The sequence below is a fragment of the Babylonia areolata genome, chromosome 1 (assembly GCF_041734735.1).
Source record: "Babylonia areolata isolate BAREFJ2019XMU chromosome 1, ASM4173473v1, whole genome shotgun sequence".
Classification (NCBI taxonomy): domain Eukaryota; kingdom Metazoa; phylum Mollusca; class Gastropoda; order Neogastropoda; family Buccinidae; genus Babylonia; species Babylonia areolata.
This window is the reverse complement of record NC_134876.1, coordinates 2,941,978-2,962,025: the sequence shown is the minus strand read 5'-3', so window position 1 is coordinate 2,962,025 and position 20,048 is coordinate 2,941,978. Positions and strand designations below refer to the sequence as shown.

The 20,048-nt window shown below is 41.0% G+C and overlaps 1 protein-coding gene and 1 pseudogene across 2 annotated transcripts in view; one reads left to right on the top strand and one right to left on the bottom strand.

Moving 5' to 3' along the window:
- LOC143296729 (uncharacterized) overlaps positions 1–9,304 on the top strand; it is a 47,264-nt pseudogene extending 37,960 nt beyond the window's left edge. The window contains exons 9-10 of the transcript XR_013057178.1: positions 1,904–2,001; positions 4,747–9,304. The product of XR_013057178.1 is annotated as an uncharacterized LOC143296729 (transcript). The remainder of the gene's footprint in view (positions 1–1,903; positions 2,002–4,746) is intronic.
- Positions 9,305–18,046: 8,742 nt separating this feature from the next.
- LOC143296640 (uncharacterized) overlaps positions 18,047–20,048 on the bottom strand; it is a 6,935-nt gene continuing 4,933 nt past the window's right edge. The window contains exon 4 of the mRNA XM_076608706.1: positions 18,047–19,671. Coding sequence (XP_076464821.1) covers positions 19,568–19,671 — 104 coding nt within the window. The 3' untranslated portion in view covers positions 18,047–19,567. The remainder of the gene's footprint in view (positions 19,672–20,048) is intronic.

Here is a 20,048-nt window from a genome sequence, read left to right as displayed (position 1 = left end):
GCATTCGCACCCCTGAAAACAGAGTATGACTGCCTACATACTTATTGACTTGGGTCTTTCACACCTTTTGGGGTACAGGCTGTCAACAAGACATCTCTATAGTCCCATGTCCTGTGCCTTTACCTGTATCTGGCTTCTGGGAAAGCCCATCAAATTGGTGTCTGTCTGGGCTTCCCTTTGCCAGGTATTTTTCAGTTGGCCTGTCTTCCTGGATTCCATGTCAGGACCTGTCTAGTGTACCATATTTTATTGACTTCAAGCAGCTTTAAGGGGCATCCTCCAGATCAGAAAAACTGATATTAACAATATACAAGGCGCTTCATGTTATGAGGAGCACATCAAAACAATAGACAAGAAGTTGATTACTGATGGGTCAATAGTTTTCACTGCTGTAGCCATGTTTGCACCTTTAGCCCAATTCTTGGACTTTGGCAGTTCCAAACCAAAAATGGACCTCCATAGCAGCATCGTGATCGTCATCCTCCTCCTCTTCCATCATCATCAGTAAAAACAGAACAGTCTCAAAGTCTGTGGCCTTTCATGCCCTGCTCTCATGGTGACCTCAGTTTTAATACCCATCCACTTCTGTGCTTGGGGTGAGTCCTGTCAGTGTCTTCGGTGTCGGCAGATTCATGGGGGCCTGTTGTTTGAGGGATGTGGTGGCGGTCTCCACTCTGGGAGGGACGCTTGCTCAGTCTGGCTCCGCGACTAAGCCATTATTGTCATTAGTAGGGGGCTTAGTAGGTAGTGTCCTAAGTACGTTAAATCAGAACAGGCACCACTAACACCACCGAAGTGACTCCGCAGCAGTGCAGGGTCTCCTTTGGTGTGCGGCCTTCTGGCGACCTAACATTGATAGTTCCCTGCGGACTGCTGACACTGGAACTGTGACGGACAAACCTGGGTGTGGCCGTGTATGGGGGAATCTAAAATGAGCGGTGTGGGAGTAATGCCACTGAAACGGTTTAGATGATGGGGCAGCAAAAAAAAAAAAAAAAAAAAAGTCTTGGACTTCGTCTTGTCTCCACTCCCCCTTATGTTTTGTTCTTGTGAATGCAAGTTGTTTGTGAGCCGTTTTAAGTCTGATGCATGGGAAGGTTTCATTTGCTTTCCCTGCCACAAATCTCGTACAGCATTTCGACAGATTTTTAGCCTGCATTTGACTCACTGTATTTTAAAGTGTGTTGGTTGAGGCTGAGAGGGTAAGTATCGCCTGATAATCCATAGAATTAAATTTATTTATAATGATGAATTTATAGATCTTATTATGAAATCACTTTTCTTGAATACATTTTATTTTATAGCATACCTTTGTTCATAGCATGATTGTGGTTGTTTTTTTCTCCAACTTTTGTCATGTTTATGTATGCTTTGAACTCGACGGAGGGATGAGAGATTGTACCATAATTGATAAGCCTGTGGATGTACAATAAGTATTTTCAGTCGGATGAATAAAGATGTATTGACGGGTGCAGTAGCCAGATGGATAAAGTGTTGGACTTGCATTCTGAGGGTCCCAGTCAAATCTCGATAGCTGTGCCTGGCGGGTAAAGAGTGGAGATTTTTCAGATCTTCCAGGTCAGCATGTGCAGACCTGCTAGTGCCTGAATCCCCTTTGTGTGTATACGCAAGCAGAAGATCAAATACACATGTTAAAGATTCTGTAATCCATGTCAGCGTTCGGTGGGTAATGCAAACAAGAAAATACCCAGCATGCACAGATGCACACCCCTGAAAATGGAGTATGGCTGCCTACATTGGTAAAACGGTCATACGTAAAAGCCTGCTCATGTACATGCGAGTAAACATGGGAGTTGCAGCCCACGAATGCAGCAGAAGAAGAAGAAAAAGAAAGATGTATTATTGTGTATGTTCTGTAAAGTGAAAGGTGATGGTGTGACAGGTGGAACAGCTGATGATCTTGCCAGTGGCGGTGCTGAAAGGCATCATGATCAAGTACGAAAAAGATGAAGAGAAGGAAGTGAGGGTGCTGAAAGCAAAGTAAGTTCATTTCTCCTGGCTTCAGAGAACTTCGCTTTGGGTGTGCATGTGTATAAAGGGGGTGGGGAGGGCGGGGGGTGGTGGGGGGAAGGGGGGGATAATGAGGGGTTTGTGGGGGTCGGGCAGGTATAGTGGATTGTAGGAATTGGGAGTGTTTTGGGGGGATCAGGGGGGAGTGGGGTGGATTGTAAGGAAGGGTGGAATGGGATGGATTATAGGGATGGAGAGGGGTTTGAGGGGGTCAGGGGGGAGTGGGGTGGATTGTAAGGATGTGGAGGGGTGAGGGGGCAGTTGAATGGATTGGAAGGAGAGGAAGGGTTCAGGAGGAAATGGGATGGATTGTAGGGAGAGGGAGGGGTTTGGGGGTTCAGGGGGAAATGGGATGGATTGTAGGGAGTGGGAGGGGTTCAGGGAGAAATGGGATGATTGTAGGGAGAGGGAGGGGTTTGGGGGTTCAGGGGGGAATGGGGTGGATTATAGGGATGTGGAGGGGTGAGGGGGCAGTGGGGTGGATTGTAGGGAGTGGGAGGGGTGAGGGGCAGTGGGGTGGATTATAGGGATGTGGAAGGGTGAGGGGGCAGTGGGGTGGATTGTAGGGATGTGGTAGGGGTGAGGGGCAGTGGGGTGGATTGTAGTGATGTGGAGGGGTGAGGGGCAGTGGGGTGGATTGTAGTGATGTGGAGAGGTGAAGGGCAGTGGGGTGGATTGTAGGGAGTGGGAGGGGTGAGGGGCAGTGGGGTGGATTGTAGGGAGTGGTAGGGGTGAGGGGCAGTGGGGTGGATTGTAGGGATGTGGAGGGGTGAGGGCAGTGGGGTGGATTGTAGGGAGTGGTAGGGGTGAGGGGGCAGTGGGGTGGATTGTAGTGTTGTGGAGGGGTGAGGGGCAGTGGGGTGGATTGTAGTGATGTGGAGGGGTGAGGGGCAGTGGGGTGGATTGTAGGGAGTGGTAGGGGTGAGGGGGCAGTGGGTGGATTGTAGTGTTGTGGAGGGGTGAGGGGCAGTGGGGTGGATTGTAGTGATGTGGAGGGGTGAGGGGCAGTGGGGTGGATTGTAGGGATGTGGTAGGGGTGAGGGGCAGTGGGGTGGATTGTAGGGAGTGGGAGGGGTGAGGGGCAGTGGGGTGGATTGTAGGGAGTGGGAGGGGTGAGGGGCAGTGGGGTGGATTGTAGTGTTGTGGAGGGGTGAGGGGCAGTGGGGTGGATTGTAGGGATGTGGAGGGGTGAGGGGCAGTGGGGTGGATTGTAGGGAGCGGGAGGGGTGAGGGGCAGTGGGGTGGATTGTAGGGAGTGGGAGGGGTGAGGGGCAGTGGGGTGGATTGTAGTGATGTGGAGGGGTGAGGGGCAGTGGGGTGGATTGTAGGGATGTGGAGGGGTGAGGGGCAGTGGGGTGGATTGTAGGGATGTGGAGGGGTGAGGGGCAGTGGGGTGGATTGTAGGGAGTGGGAGGGGTGAGGGGCAGTGGGGTGGATTGTAGGGAGTGGTAGGGGTGAGGGGCAGTGGGGTGGATTGTAGTGATGTGGAGGGGTGAGGGGCAGTGGGGTGGATTGTAGTGATGTGGAGGGGTGAGGGGGCAGTGGGGTGGATTGTAGTGATGTGGAGGGGTGAGGGGCAGTGGGGTGGATTGTAGTGATGTGGAGGGGTGAGGGGCAGTGGGGTGGATTGTAGGAAGGGGTGAGGGGCAGTGGGGTGGATTGTAGGGAGTGGGAGGGGTGAGGGGCAGTGGGGTGGATTGTAGTGATGTGGAGGGGTGAGGGGGCAGTGGGGTGGATTGTAGTGTTGTGGAGGGGTGAGGGGCAGTGGGGTGGATTGTAGTGATGTGGAGGGGTGAGGGGCAGTGGGGTGGATTGTAGTGATGTGGAGGGGTGAGGGGCAGTGGGGTGGATTGTAGGGAGTGGGAGGGGTGAGGGGCAGTGGGGTGGATTGTAGGGAGTGGGAGGGGTGAGGGGCAGTGGGGTGGATTGTAGGGAGTGGGAGGGGTGAGGGGCAGTGGGGTGGATTGTAGGGAGTGGGAGGGGTCTGTGGGTGGATAGGGGCAAGCAGGAGTGTTTTGCTGAGATGTCCCTCTGTCAGAGGTTTGCCTTGTTTAGATTTGATTTTCATTGATTTGAGAATCTATTCACTATCAGTGATGTTAGAAGAAGAAAAAATTCAGAAGGGAATGTGAGGGGGTTAGGATTGAGGATGGGAGAAGGATTATGTGTTAGAGAGCAGTAGCAATGTTAAGAATAGCAAATAACTCTAAATTCTGCTCATTTCAGATCACAGAAAAACATTCACAAATGGGAAAAATTCTTCTTGAAAAAAAAAAGAGTAAAAATTTCTTGTTGAAAAAAAAAGTAATGGATTTCACATTACTAATGTTAGTGCCAGAATCTTCATGCAAAGCATTTAGAATAGAGCATTGAAAAACAATTTGTTCACCAGATATAGTATGGAAACAACAGCATGTTACATTTTTTGAATTTTTCGTTTTCTATGAGTTTTAAACAGAGTTTGTAAATCAAGCTTGAAATATTATTTGGATAGTTTGAAATCTGATTATGTTTCATGTCTGCAGTTACAACATATAGGTATGAAACTGCAGCTTTTTAATCTCAGTAAAGAGGTTATTATTTATTTATTTATTTTATTCAGGTATATATTTTTAGCGCTCTGCAGTGTAACTGAATTCATGAATGAAACTATATAAAGTGATCAGTAGTAGCTTTTGATTCTCTATAAAATATATTTATGTATTGCTTTCCCAGGTATGAACGTGTAAAGCGGAAGATACGTCAGCGACTGGAGGACCTGAAAACTGCGTGAAGCAGGCAAGCGTAATACGGACAGATCGAGTGATAACAACTTCAAACACAAGGAGACAGTCAGTCCGTTGCAACAACAAAGACAGCTGGCAGAGAAAATGTAAAATAAAAAATATGAAGATGAAGAAAAGCTCAAAGGTGGTAAGAAGGAGGTGTGGATGGGTATCATTTCTGTAGGGGTAGAGGTGGACGGGGTAATTTCTCCAGCTGTGCTTTCATTCCTGTGATAGAGCTGGAGGTGTACAGATGATGGACAGCTGGTTTCTGAGGGCGACAGAGAGACAAGTGTATGGCAGAGTGCGTGCGTCTTGACCCTCAGGGAGAATCTGGTGGGGAGATGGGTGAACTCCGGGAAGCTGAAACCATGGCCAGACAGCTGACCAGCCATCTCATTTCTGCTGCTTACTTTGTGGATGCTGGGGGTGGGGGGTGGGAGTCAAGTGGAGGGTCTTCCAGGTTCTTTCTCGCTTCTGTGGCCAGTGAAGTCGTCGTCATGTGAAGTGTGCTGTCAGAGAACTCATGCTCCATGTTTTTTCATCGACAAGAAAAGAATTATATATCAAAAGAGTGAACCAGAATAATGGATCAAGAATTAGATTAGCATACCAGAATATCACAAATACATAAGGGAAAAAAAATGATATAGAAAATCTAGTTGGAAGAATGTCAACTCTGAAAATGTTTTTTTGTTGTTGTTGTAGTTTTGGGGTGGTTGAGTTTTAAACAGATGTGGTTTAGCATATACCAATCAGTCTACGTGCTTTGACACCTTGAAATGAACTGAATATGTACACTACTCACACATGCACACATGCATCTGGTTTGCAGCCCCTCTGACAGTCTGAGTAGGTCCCATATCATGGTGAACATGCCATTGTTGCTCAACTCCTCTCTCTGTACAAGTAAATCCATTTGACATTTTCTGTGCTGTGATCAACGATAAGGAACCCTTAAATACTCCTCACTGTTTCACAACAGAACATGCCTTCAGTTAATTCTGAAGAAAATGGTTCTGTTACCCTTTAACTCACTCTGGACGAATAGTTCTCTCCCTTGCTTTTCCCTTCAGACGACCCATTTGTTAGGGTTAGGAAAAAATCACAAAAAATACAAAACATGAAGTAACTGAATGAAACTCACTGTGTTTGACCCACTGACCCCTCTCCTTTCGTCCTGTGAACGCCTATCCCCCCCCCACCCCCTCCCACCCCCTCTTCACTGCTGTCAAAAGCTGAGTCGCTATCAGTAACTTCTTGCCGGTAGCTTTCTTCACTGCAGACACTTTATTCAACATCTTCATCATCCTCGTCGATGTTGAAACTTTCAGTTTGAAGCATTTCAATCACTTCAGCAGCGGTAAAAACAGCTGTTATGATCTAGTTTGCTCCAAAAATTTGCACTTGTATCGCCTGAGGACACCATTTTCGATACGTATGCAGATTAGCTTGTCGTGTGGGGTCCTGAACTTGTTGGCTTGCTGTGGAGTGTGTTGTTAAGAAATTTCTTGAAGAAACTTTCCATTCGACCCTTGACACACTTGCAGTGCCCGGTGTAGCTGCTACCCCATAAGGAAAACAAATTTTCATTGTTGAAACCTCTATAGCTTTCCGTCGTCTGGAACGCTGTCTTACGTCAGGAACACTATAGTGTTCCATCATCCAGAGTGAGTTAATAATGCATGAAAAAAAAAAAAAAGATTGGGTCTCCCATACAGTCACAAGAGAGTATTTTTGGTCTCCTGTGCTGACTTAAGAGAGCAGTTTATCTTTCTTGAAAGAGAGCAGTTTATCTTTCTTGAAATAAAGGTGTACTGCTTATGAAAGCTTTTAATCTATTTGGAAATTCATAGAATTGAATGTGTGCTTGAGTACACCTGGTAGTTGTCTAACAGCTTGCCTGTGCTAACTGCTGCTATCCACGGTTCCAGTACACTCAGTCTTTGTTCTTTTCAGTGCTGTGTGCAGTTTGGTCATGGCTGCTTCTTTTTTTCCTTTTTTTAAGAGGAGCAGAATGGCTTAGCCATTGAGAATTTAAGTGTATTTTCCATTACCCCCAAGCTGAGAAGCTCACATAAAACAATTTCCTCAGCAAACATGGTTTAAATTCTGCCTGAAAATAGTAAAAAAAAATAAAAAAAAAGTCTTTACAACCTCAACCGGCGTTTGTTGTGGGGGTGGGGAATATGCGACATGTTTGAATTGTGTGTTTAGTTTCACTGGTTCTGATAGTTTGTTTTTTTTCTTGTTTTTTTTTGTAATTGTTTTTTTTTTTTTTTTTTACAAAGCTAGACTATGTCCGCATAGCCTGACCAGCAGGTTGGGTTTGTAGGTTAGGCATCTGCTCCTTTAAAAAAGAAAAAAAAATTAACCTATTCAGTCCTAGGGAGTTCACAGCCGCGGCAGGTTTCCATGCTGTATTGATGCAGGAAAAACACAGAAGAAAATGTACTGTTGTATAAGGACATATCCAGAAAAACTTGATAAGTTAGTTCTCTTTTCTTGTGGTTTATGCATATGGAGGAAAATGAAAAAAATGTTTTTATGAGATGAATTTGAAGCCAGAGCAGTGCTTGAGTGTGAGGCTCAGTGACTTAATTATAAAGCAGACGTAGGGTGACAATATGGATCAGTCGGCATGCTTTGAAGCCGCCTTGAAACTAACATGGGAGGGGAGACAACTCAACAGTTTTCATGAAGCAGTGTGATGGAGACAGGTACAGGCCTGTAACATGGGAGGGGAGACAAGTCAACAGTTTTCATGAAGCAGTGTGAAGGAGAAAGGTACAGGCCTGTAACATGGGAGGGGAGACAAGTCAACAGTTTTCATGAAGCAGTGTGAAGGAGAAAGGTACAGGCCTGTAACATGGGAGGGGAGACAACTCAACAGTTTTCATGAAGCAGTGTGAAGGAGAAAGGTACAGGCCTGTAACATGGGAGGGGAGACAAGTCAACAGTTTTCATGAAGCAGTGTGAAGGAGACAGGTATAGGCCTGTAACATGGGAGGGGAGACAACTCAACAGTTTTCATGAAGCAGTGTGAAGGAGAAAGGTATAGTGTGATGCTTTCTGTGTTCTGCCTCTTCCTCTTGTCCCTCCATGTGTGCTTCATTCACTCTCTTCTACATGTTCGCACACACGTGCATGCTTTATGGCCCTATGTAGCCACTTGGGCTATGGGCAACAGGCTTGCATACTCTCGCACTTGTACATCCAGCACAGAGCATTAAATTTTGGCTTGGACTTTTCTCAGAAGTTTAAGAAAGTGACAGTCCATATGATACATATGTTAAGAATGAACAGTGCTTTTATATCCCCTTGATTGTTGTGATTGTTAGACTCTATCACAGATTTATTCAGCAAGCTATGGTCGTTAAATAATAGCATGGCTACATCCTTCATCTAATTCATACGACTGCCCATCTGAAACATGAAAAATTTGAAGAATCCTGGATGTACCGTTATACACATTAATATCTTGATTTTTTTCTTCTCTTTTTTTTTTTTTTTTTTTTTTTTTTTGACAGTTCATTTTGACAGGCAAACCTGTGATCTGGAAAGATACTGTTGGTTTGAGAAGCTGTGTTACATGCTTCTGTGTTGATTCTGATGCTGAGTATGAGATGTGGCCAATTGTTTGTACCAAAGTATTAATCATTGTGTTAAGGTTTGTTCCAGTTTGATGAATGTTTCACAGTTAACTGAGGAAAGTTTGATTTTAAACACTCATGAGATTTGGATAACTGTATCGGTGTCATATTTAGTTTCATTCTGACTTAATGAGGATAGTGCTGTCAACAGTGGAAAGTTTGGTTTGTAACAACTCTCTTTGAGTTTCTCTCTCTCTCAACAGGTAAGGTCACATGACTGTATCTTTCTGCTTCTTGTGAAATATATTATGTGTTTTGCCATCATCGTTAGATCGAATGTGTTCAACTGAGTCCGGACCATGCTGGCTAGCGTACTAACCAATGTTGCCAACCATAATACCGCTGTTTACTTTTGGTGTCAAATGTGGAAACGATGCTTAAGATTTGTTGTTGTTATTATTATTATTAATATTCAAACTGTTAACGTAGCATTGTCTGATACTGCCTTGTGCTGTCAGTATTTGCTGCTGTCAAAGAGGCTGTTTGTTTAACGTAGCATTGTCTGATACTGCCTTGTGCTGTCAGTATTTGCTGCTGTCAAAGAGGCTCTTTGTTTAAGTGTGAAGTGGTGAGGTTTGGACAACATAATATAATAGCATGTGTGCCAACTTTGTTCTTGATAACAGTAAACTGAGTTTTGTCACAGCTGGATAGGGCAAATAACCCCCAGGTCTGCTTCTGGAAAAAGATATTCAGAGACATTAGATATTTTAGGTATTTTTTTGTTTTCTTTGTATATGCATTTTTTTCATATTTTATTTATTTTGGTTACAATATCTTTTGGGTTTTTTTTTAACTGGCAGGTATTAGGATTTCTAGTACTGCAAGTGGAGGGAAATTAAAATAGATATGGGTTGAACTTTCACTCTGTGGAAAGGAATCACACCCATTTTTGTTTATTAAAAATTTTTTTTTAATAGTAAGCATGTCACAAATGGTTGAGGAATGATGCTATGATTTGCTCATTAAGTTGTGGAGAATGTAGCAGTACTGGATGTACATTTAGTCAATGAACTGTTGGTACTTGCTGCACAACCAGTGTTAGAAAAAATGCTGTGCACTTTATGTGCACGATCACCTAAGTCTCCCCACACCTCCACCTTCCCCTCTGCCCCCAACCCTCTCACCTTTCTCCCCTCTTCAGCTGATTTGTTTTGTCCACTCCCTCTCCTCCACCACCTCCCTCCCTCCCCCCATTCTAACCCTTTCTCTGACAAGCTGTTGAAAGTGTAAAGTGCATAGTTGGGTCTCTGAGCAGAGATGGGCGTTATGTAAGTCTCAGTTATGATTGTAAAAGTGTTGTGTGTCCGTGATGCTGTGGAGAGGAAGCCTGAGGAAACCTGTTGTGACATATCAATACTGACAATCACTGACCGCTGGGAAGACTTTGTCAAACTGATTGTGTTCAAGTTTTTTGTGTGTGTTTTTTTGTTGTTGTTGTTCCCCCACCCCACTCCAGCCCCCCATACCCCCCACCCCTGAGTCCTGGACATATTAGACAGGCAACAGCCTCATGAATGGGTGTGCGTGTATGTGAGATTGTGTCTGATGTAGTTAGACAGCAGTTGACCTGTTATGGTTGTCATGATCATAATATTTATTGTGCAGACATGGTATGGTTTATGTGCATTGAGTCAAGCTAGTTGTTACATGATTTGACTGAACAATATTTATTGGTTGATAGGTAGATTAGAGACTGTTTTGGCTTGTGCTGATGTAATTTATTGAACGGTTGATTGACTATTGATTGTGTCAGCTTCAAGAAGTGCAATCCATCGCATCTTTACTTGTCAACAAATTGACTAAAACTAGCAGAGGACTTAAAACTTTATTTAAAAATTTCATTGGAATATGTGACCGCATCATTATTAAGCACAAGTCGATGAATGGATGGGGAAAAAAAATTAAAATGCATTGTTGATTCTCTCTTTCTCTCTCGCTCTCTCCCTCCCTCTTTTCAAACACCACTGTATTCTAATTTCATTTGTTGAATTATGAGACTGGTCCATTTTCCTAGCATGGGAAATATTGCTTACTTGTACTTTTCTGTTTGTATGATTTTTATTGTGTTCAAGATTGCATTACATGATTCCCTAAAGAAAACAAAAATCTGTTCTGTTCAGATTTTGGTTATTCACATTTTAAGAACAAATAATCACAAGTGTACACACTCACACACACATACACAAAGGCTCATAAATATCACATGCTTTTACACCTGTACACACACACACACACACACACACAGAGTCAAACTCTCATTCTGTCATACATACATGTGGATATGTAGAAATATTCATGTGGACCTCTGTCATTAATTTCATTAGTCAATAAACATTGATGTAGATAAACATTGGCTGGTGCATTGGGGAGGAGACTTCTAGACAAGCTTCTCAAATCCACTGCCTGTTGCTGGAAGACGTCAACAGTACATTTGTCATACATCATTGTATGCAGGTGAAAACAGACTGAATCATGATGAACAGGATATGTAGAAGTTGGTTTGACAGACTTCTGGTTTAGTTTTGTATTATCGCTGAAGGGCGTTTCGTGTTAAATGAGCGGTGGTTGTTAGGTTACAATTTAATCCTTCTCTTCAGGCCGTTTGCCTTGGTGTTCATGCAGTGTACCTTTTCTGTTCACATTTGAGTGGTCATTTTGCCTGCATCATTATGAATGATACATCCACAATAATGATAAAATTTTCACTGACTGGTTGTGATTTATATGATGAACCCAGGGTCTGCTAATGGTTTCTTTCAGCCTTCTTGTTCACTGTAACATATTCCAAGAAAAAAGTTCATCTGAAGTGGAATATATTTTCGTAAATTATTCTCTTTATATATGTTATATATATATATATATGAATAGTTTGAAGGACTGTAAGTTGATTAGTCAGATATATCCTGTACATAAAAAGTGTCAGATCAGAGAGAAATTATGTATATATCATAATATGAACAAGATTGGAAGATTTGCAGCAATATGTGGGTATGTTTAATTTGCCAGGGAAATGTTTAAACAACGCTGAAGTTTTCTGCTTGTTCTGAAACCAAATTCTCTCGCTGTATTATGAGACACCGTGAATTAATATGCTTCTGTTTTGCTTGGTGAATAATGAATAGATGAAACTGAAAAAACATAATTGGTAAATGTGAATTGAAAAACACTTCCTGTGTTTGCGCAACAGCAGTATTTGTTCCAGTTACTGTGTGTAGTCAGGTATGTGGAACAAAGAATTACCATCTCTGATTTAGAAGGTACAGTTACAGTTTGTGATTTTTTTTTTTTTATCAGATCCGCATTGTTGGACATTGAACACTGCATAATCCTCCTCTAGCTTGAAAAAGGACAGTTGTTTCTGTTCACTCCAGAGCACTATACATTTGTAATGACATACAATAATTCCGAGTGACCAACTGCTGGATGGTTATAAGGAAAAATGTTGTATGTGTTCCACAGAGGGAGGGTACTGTGCTGTTGTCAGAGAGCTTTTGATACAGGAAACTTTTTTTTTTTTTTTTTTTTTTGCAGTTTTATTCCTGTGTCTGAACAAACTTGAATTCCTCAGTTAGCTTCTTATGCGCTTCTTTTGCTTATTTTGTTTTAGTTTTTAGACATCTGTTGAAAACAAGAATACTTACCCTCGGTGCGATTCTTGATGTTTAATTCTTTTCCCCCTTGTTTTTTTTCTTTTTCTTTACAAGTTCTAATCTTTATTGCTATACAAGTTGAAGTACTTGTTCACTCACATCGCAAGATTTTGTTCATGCCATGCCACAAAAAACAAAACAAAAAACAACAGTTTGAAATGTGTGTGGGAGTTTAATGTTGAGAGAAAAAAGCTTAGGAGTTTTCTGAATGTTGTGTGTTTGTGTGACAAAAAGTTTGTGTAATTTAGTACTGCTGGTTTTCAAGTTTGATTTCATGTTTGACTGGACAGAGATTTTACATTATTTATAATTGTTTTGTTTAATTTGTACTCAGAACAGTCTTCCTATGCACGAGTAGTACTCTTGTTGGCACTTGCTCCATGTGATGTTTGTGTGACTTTTTTTGTTTGTTTTTGTTTTCCTGTTTGTCATGATACAGAACATGATCGTTTTGTTTATCATTACCTGTCTGAACACGGTTTTGTCCTGTTGTGGGTTTTGTGTATTTTGATGATCCCTGTATTTCAGGTCATGTTCTAGGTTAACATCGCTTTGTTATCCTTGTGTGCATAGACCAGAGTGATTGTATAACAGTATTCATGTTGTGTGTGCTTTATGTTGAAATTTGGATAGGAAACTGCTTGGCCGTGCCTCAGCTATTTTGATAATTTTGAAAACAAAATAAAAAAGATATTGGTGTGCTTGTGTTTGAATATGGGGAGAGAAAAAAATGTATTGATGTGCTTGCGCTCCTGTTTTGAGTTGAAATGTTTTGTTTACTATGATAAGACAAATCTGTTATAATTGGATTTTATTTTCTGTCCAAAAAAATTGAATTGGTTTGTTCTGGTTATGACCTCCCCTTGATTGCCACACGATCATCATTTGTTTCTTCTTCAACAATTGTCATAAGTTATACTGGAACAAATCACTTCATTTTTAATGTACATTAACAGACACTGCTCCTTTGTTTTTATTCCAGCTTGAAGTCATCTTCATTCAGGTTGTCTAGAGCAATAAGTGTCGAATGATTTACGGTTGGGTTGACTGGCATTTGTGTAAAAACACACATATGGTATAATTAATAGTTAAGTATATAGGAAAAGAGTTCATTGATCACATGCTTGATACACTTAAAGATGGCGCGGTAAGCATGTATGGGTGTTTTAGATCACTGCTGCTGAATGGAGACCATAAAAGAAACCTTTTTCCTGGTTCATCATTTATCATATTTGTTATAGATGACTTTATTGCAGTATGAATTATGTTATTGCAGTGTCTTTGGTTTTAGATGACAAAAAAGTGATGGGCAAAAGATTTGCACTACATTGTGTCAGTCTACGTCTGGCTAAGCAGGTATGCCTCACGGAGCGTTATAGATGTTCAGTGTTTTCCATTTTGGATCAGTTCCCTTCAGCTGCGCTTGAAGCTGTCAGCATTATTTATTCTGAGAATGAAACCCCCTTGGACCACAGGAGAAAGCTTAGACATTGTGTGAGGCTTCTTCATAGCTTTTCAAACAACAAACAAAAACAAAGAAACCAGAAAATGTTTTATCTTTTATACCAGTTATTTGCCAGTTATTTGAGACTGATTTTTTTGTTTTTCGGTTTTTTGTTTTTGTGGAACACAGCATAGACTTCCAGAAGCTGTTCACCAAAGTTTTCAGGCATCTGTTGACAGATGTTGGGTTTTTTTTTCATAGCAAACATTCCATGCAGTTAGGAGTTTTGTGTATGTATGTTTTGATGAGGTTTAGAGGGTTTTTTGTGGTTTTTTTTATGTTCCAGACATGTAAGCTGTTTAATGATACTCAAATTTTTAAATTAGAGGAGGTTTGGGGGGTAAATGATACTCAAATTAAAAAATTGGAAGGTTTTTTTAATTATTTTTTTTGTTAGGGGGTGTGGGGTGTGGGGCAAAATGTGCAGAATCCTCAGCTTCTTGTCGCTGTCATCAGCTTTCACTGGTTCCAATCTCCTCTCCCCCCCACACCCCACCCCCACTCCCTCCACAAACTATTTTTCAAGCAAAGTGAACACTGTTGTGCCTTAATGTCCCAAAGCAAGATGTGTCTTGCTTTACGTGATAAAGTGTTGCTCAGTCAAACGCTGGGGAGGTGGTAGCCATGGTCTTTGGTGAAAAGGTGGATAGGATTCCTGTACTGCGTGATCTCCAGGGCTTCTCAGATCTTTCTTCTGGAGTGTGAAAGTTCACTGGATTAGGAAGGTCTCATAGAAGGATTTTTGCTGGTGCAGCTGTTTTGTTGTGTCTTGTTTTTCTGTGGGTTGTAAAAGCTGATAAATGTTTTTGTTATTTTATTTTGTTCATTTTGTTTGCTTGTTTATATGTATATTTATTTATTTGTTGGTGCGTAGCTGAAGAAATTCATAAATTTGAAGTGTACTGATTGACCCATGAATGAAGCGTGTATGTGGTCTTGTATATGGTCCTCTACGGCTCACTGGGCAATAAGCAACGATGTCAAAGCATGTACACAGTGTTTGTTATTAACTCTCTCCATACGAACGGCGAAAGAGACGACATTAACAGCGTTTCACCCCAATTACCATCATCAAAATATTGCAAGCGGAAGGCTCTTATACTGAAGAAGTGAATGTTGACAAAGAATACCACAAATCTGGCAACAGAAGCTAAAGGTTGGGTCATTCAGACACCCACTGGACATCCGAGGGGTCTGTGTAGCGGAGAAGAGAAGACTGGCCATACTGAGTGAGTTAAACTATAATTGTGGTTTGTGAACTGTGTCCCTTTGAACAAAGAGAATGGAGGGGATTGCAGATGATGATTATTAACATAAAGGTAGAATGTTGCAGATTGCAAACTGATGAATTACACAAAATTATCCCAGAAATATTAAAGATACTCGCTCAAGGCATCATGTCAGAAAATTTTTTGGACATTTTACCAGTGCTTGCAGAAAAGACTTAAGACAAGTTTTTCGGGGATTTTTTGTTTGTTTTTGTTTGCTTTTTTTAATCCAAGGTGAATTTCGGTCAGAGTAGTTGTACAAATGTGAGCTAAGAAGGATTTGTTTTTTGTGAGCTAAGAAGGATTTTTTTTTTAGGTTTTTCATTTTTTTCTTTGTGTGTTTCCAAGCTTCTTTGAATTCCGGAGATGGTTTTCACCCCATTTTGTTTGAGATTTTCTCAGGGTGCAGCTGGAGATGGGGTGAGATTATTTCCAAATTATGTATTATTTTTTGATGAGGCAGCATGTAAGAAGTATTACCCGTGAAGTTTAGTTTCTGCTAAGCTCTGAAGCATAATTTTGCTTGTGATGGAAGCTTAACTCATTATTAGCTGGGAAATATTCAGATAATATTCAGATATCAAACCTTGCTGAATCTCTTGGAAAAGTAGATGGTAGTTGAAAGGAAAAAATACCCAAAAATGTGGAGGTAGTTTGGGGATTATTTTGGTCTCTGTGCTTCAGTCTTCCCTGCTCTCGTTTTTCTTTCTCTTCCTTGTGTTCTTACCTTCCCCCTGAGCTGTACCGTGTGTGTGAATGCCATTGGTGTGGATAAAAAAGTGTTATTTTCTGTCATAAGTGGTGGTCCTTGGAATGAGTCATCAGTTCTGGCCGGAAATGGTGTTTGACTGGCTAGCAGATGGCGGACAAAGAGCAGGATGCCTTATTGCTGAGGTGGCCACAAATTTGGGCCAAACAGAGCAAACCTGTAGGCCTAGTATATTTAACCAAACAAGGAGTATACTACAAACTACCCGTCGTGAGTTGATTGTTGAATAAATGACATAAAGAATTCATGAATGTGATACAGGTACACATTTTCATTTTCGCTTGCAACTTTTTTTTTTTTCTGTGCAGACTTAGGGATGACTTTAAAAAAAAAAATTATTATTATTATTATTTTATTTTTTTTTTACTGGCCAGGTGTTTGTTTATCCATGTTTGTATTCCCAGTCTAAGTCCTGATATTTTCATTGAACTATTTTTGCATTTAATGGTATGTGTGCACAAATGTGAGAGAGAGAGAGGGAGAAAGGGAGAGAGAGACTTCCACTATGTTAACAGTGGCCTGCTGCATGATACCTATATTTGGTAAACCCTCCCCCTGGCAAGGAAAAACAGTAAACTTCCTGGGGTGTGAACTATAATTGTCGATGTATGTTGTGAGGCAGACATGGTTCAAGCTACTGCCTCTCCTCTGTTAGCATCCACCTGTCCTTGAGATAACATGACTGGTGCGTAAGTGTGATTTTGTTCTGAAAGATGCATTTGTTTTGAGAGGGGTTAAATCATGAAACAGCTTCATGTTGAGATCGTTTTGCTCATTTGGTAATATTCCTTCATATTTTTATTTCAATTTTGTTTTCTTTTCATTCTTGACTTCCTGTCATGTTTGGCCAAGTATTGTGCAATGCTGGCTTTCAGTGGAGATGTGAATGCAGTGGGTTTGAAGAGCTGTGGAAAAGTTTGAATGGAGAGACAACTGAAATTGATGAAGCACTGTATTTGTTGCTGCCAGTGATGTGTGATGTACAGATTCCCCTCAATAAATTGTTGAATTAGACTGCCTCCTGTTTGATGTTGTCTTTGTCAAAACAATATTATTTGTTTGTGACTGAAAACATCCTCTGTCTCTCACCTTCCATTCTTTGAACAGTGAAGTTTGTTTTGATGGTGTCTTTTGTTGTCATCTTAGGGCAGAACATGTGCATTGTTTTTGTATGGAGTTCAGTCACGACTCTTCATGTGAATGTGTTTTTGCATCAGTCGACGGGTGCAATAGCCGAATGGTTAAAGCGCTGGACTTTCAATCTGAGGGTCCTGGGTTCGAATCTCGGTGCACCTGGTGGGTAAAGGGTGGAGATTTTTCCGATCTCCCAGGTCAACATATGTGCAGACCTGCTAGTGCCTGAACCCCCTTCGTGTGTATGCGCATGCAGAAGATCAAATACGCACGTTAAAGATCCTGTAATCCATGTCAGCGTTTGGTGGGTTATGGAAACAAGAATATACCCAGCATGCACACCCCCGAAAACGGAGTATGGCTGCCTACATGGCGGGGTAAATAAAAAAAACACACCAAAAAACGGTCATACACGTAAAATGTTACATGTCTGTCTGAGTGTGAATGTGTGTGCGTCTGAAATCTGATTGAATGACACAGGAAACGAATGATGAGTGCAGTGGCAGCTGTCAGTCGGCTCTACCCAGGTAGGCAGCCTGTGGTGCAAATGTCCCCGTGTATGTAAAGCGCTTAGAGCTTGGTCTCTGACCGAGGATAGGCGCTATAAAAGTATCCACATCAATCAATCAATCAGTCTGTAGCCTTTGAAGCCTCGTTAACAAACTCTTTTCATGAACTGGGCAAGAAGCAGGGATCTGTATGCAATCTTATGTAGTGGAAAGTTCAGTTCTGTAACTACTTTTGTCAAATGAAATGTTGCAAAGAGTAAGTTATATTGTTGAAAGATGAGATGGCTGCAATTATTAAGATTATTGCACATTTTACACTCCAAACAAGTGAGTGAATGTTGAAGATTTTCTCTGGACCCTCCAGATCTGCAGAAGTTTAAATCTTTGAGCGCCCAAATTACCATCAACAGAAGAACAGATGCAAACTTTAAAAAATGGCATAATCAGTATCAGAGTTTGGTGGGTTTTGGAGATGCACGTACCCAGCATGCACCACATGGTCGTCCTAATAACTGTTTCACAAAGTTAAGGGAGCTGAACATGACAAGACTACATGACAAAGCTTTTCTCTGCACTTCCTTTCATCAATATATTTTTGTGTGTTTGCTCTTTGCATGTATGCACAGGCGCACTATCATTCATATGTCAAGACATGGGAGTGGAGTAACGGAGAATGAGCATCCATTTGTCACCTGTGAAATTCACACAGAACTACTGATAAACACTCCAGATTAATGTAAACTTTCCAACAAACCAAGGGTGTGTTTGAATGATTTATTGTTTAAAAAAACATACAATCACTTACATCATTGCATTATTTGGCATTGCAAGCTACATTGCATGTAAAATCCACTCGGTAGTCATGAATTACAAAACATTACAAATAATAATAATAATAGAAATGTCAGTGGAAAAATGAAAGTACAAGACATGGGTTATAAACAAATTCAACCAGCTGTGAAGAATAAGAGGTGTGTGTTGTATTCATGCAAACATAACTTACAGACACAATATGTACATTATTTTAGTTTTGGGTTTTTCTCTGATATACTATTCTCTATCACACATTCATTTTTCCTGACTCCAACAAAAAGCAAAAAGCAAACATATTCTGGTTTATTTTTCAACTAAAAAAACGTACCCCAAGTTTGATTTCCATTATAACTCAAATCCATGAAAATTTTCATTGGGACAAAAGCACACATACCCAATATAACTTTCTATCATCATTCAAACTCCATTTCACAAGTTCTCAAGCTATTCATGCTTAGCATGTACTCAAAAGTAAGCATTCCTGATACTTACATAGTCATCACTTTGCCTGCAATGCAAATAACATGTTTAGGATTAAAGAATTGTGCCAACTATTGCAGAGTACTAGAACACTGAGTTAGTGCTTCTGTTTGTGAATGTACTTTTCTCCACGCCCTTTTGTTTTGAAAAGGTCTAGGGGGAATGGAAAACAATGTTGATTGATTTGACTACTGGATGACAAGACCACACACAGATGCTTACACTGAAACAAACAAACAAAAAAAAAACAAAGAATAATACAAAATTTCTGTGCAAAATGTACAAAATCAAAATAACAATCATTTACATGCATTGCATCACATGGCTTTCGCAATCATCAAAATTCTTAGTTGTTAACTTTAATATTTTATCATTTATTTTAATATGAGTTTGTTGTAATCCCAGTAATGTAATCAAAGTTCAGCATGGCTTCACTGCAGCTTGAAAATTGAAAAAGTTAAGTTTTATGTTATGTAAATTGCATGAAATGGTGATATGAAATTTGACTGAAGAATGTTATAACTAGTAGGGATGTGATGTAATGATCATGATATTCATTTGTGAAACAAATATTCCGTGCACAAACACTACGCAGACCAAGAAATAACCGGAAAAGAGATTTAAGTATTGATTGATGTTCATGTTTATCATTTTTACAATTGATCAGTTTTAATTCCTAGAGAAGATGTATATTCCAAATCTATATTTGCCTGTATCTTGGGTTATATCTTTAATCCAGACAAACAGTTTTCAGCGACAACTATTTGTACGGCGCTGCCGCAGTAAAGTTTTGTACTGATTCCAGAAAAAGGTAGCTTCAGTCCATCAATAAGCATTGTGAGAAGCATGTGCACATGCACACACACAAACACACACACACACACACTCATACACACACATGTTCATAGAAGCAAACACATCCAAACATGCTTGCCATGCACACACACACACACACACAGGCACTGGAAGTTCTTCAAAGCCCACAAGATCAGACTCTCTGGCCATTGTCTTGTAAGTCGGAAAACACGTAAGTGACTGGATCCTGTGGAATCTGAGACCGTGCTGTAGGGGGCAGTCCTGTTGATGCACCATCTGAACAAAACAAGAAAATTAAAGAAATGCCTGTTAATCAATCGTGCCGGTAATGCATAACATATGTGTGTGCATAATTTAAGCATCAACAAATGGCAATAACAAATTCTGCAGAAACAGGATAATGCTGATCACTTTGTAAAAGTGCTGCTGTCACGCAGAGGCTGAGAGTCAGCTAATGAGATAGTCTGTGTGTTCAGTCTTCAAGAGGGTGTGTGCGTGAATCAGAACCACATTCATGAAAACCATAAGTACAGGTTTATAGAGAGGATATTGTGTGTGTGTGTGTGTGTGTGTGTGTGTGTGTGTGTGTGTGTGTGTGTGTGTCTGTGTGTGTGTGTGTGTGTGTGTGTGTGTGTGTGTGTGTGTGTGTGTGT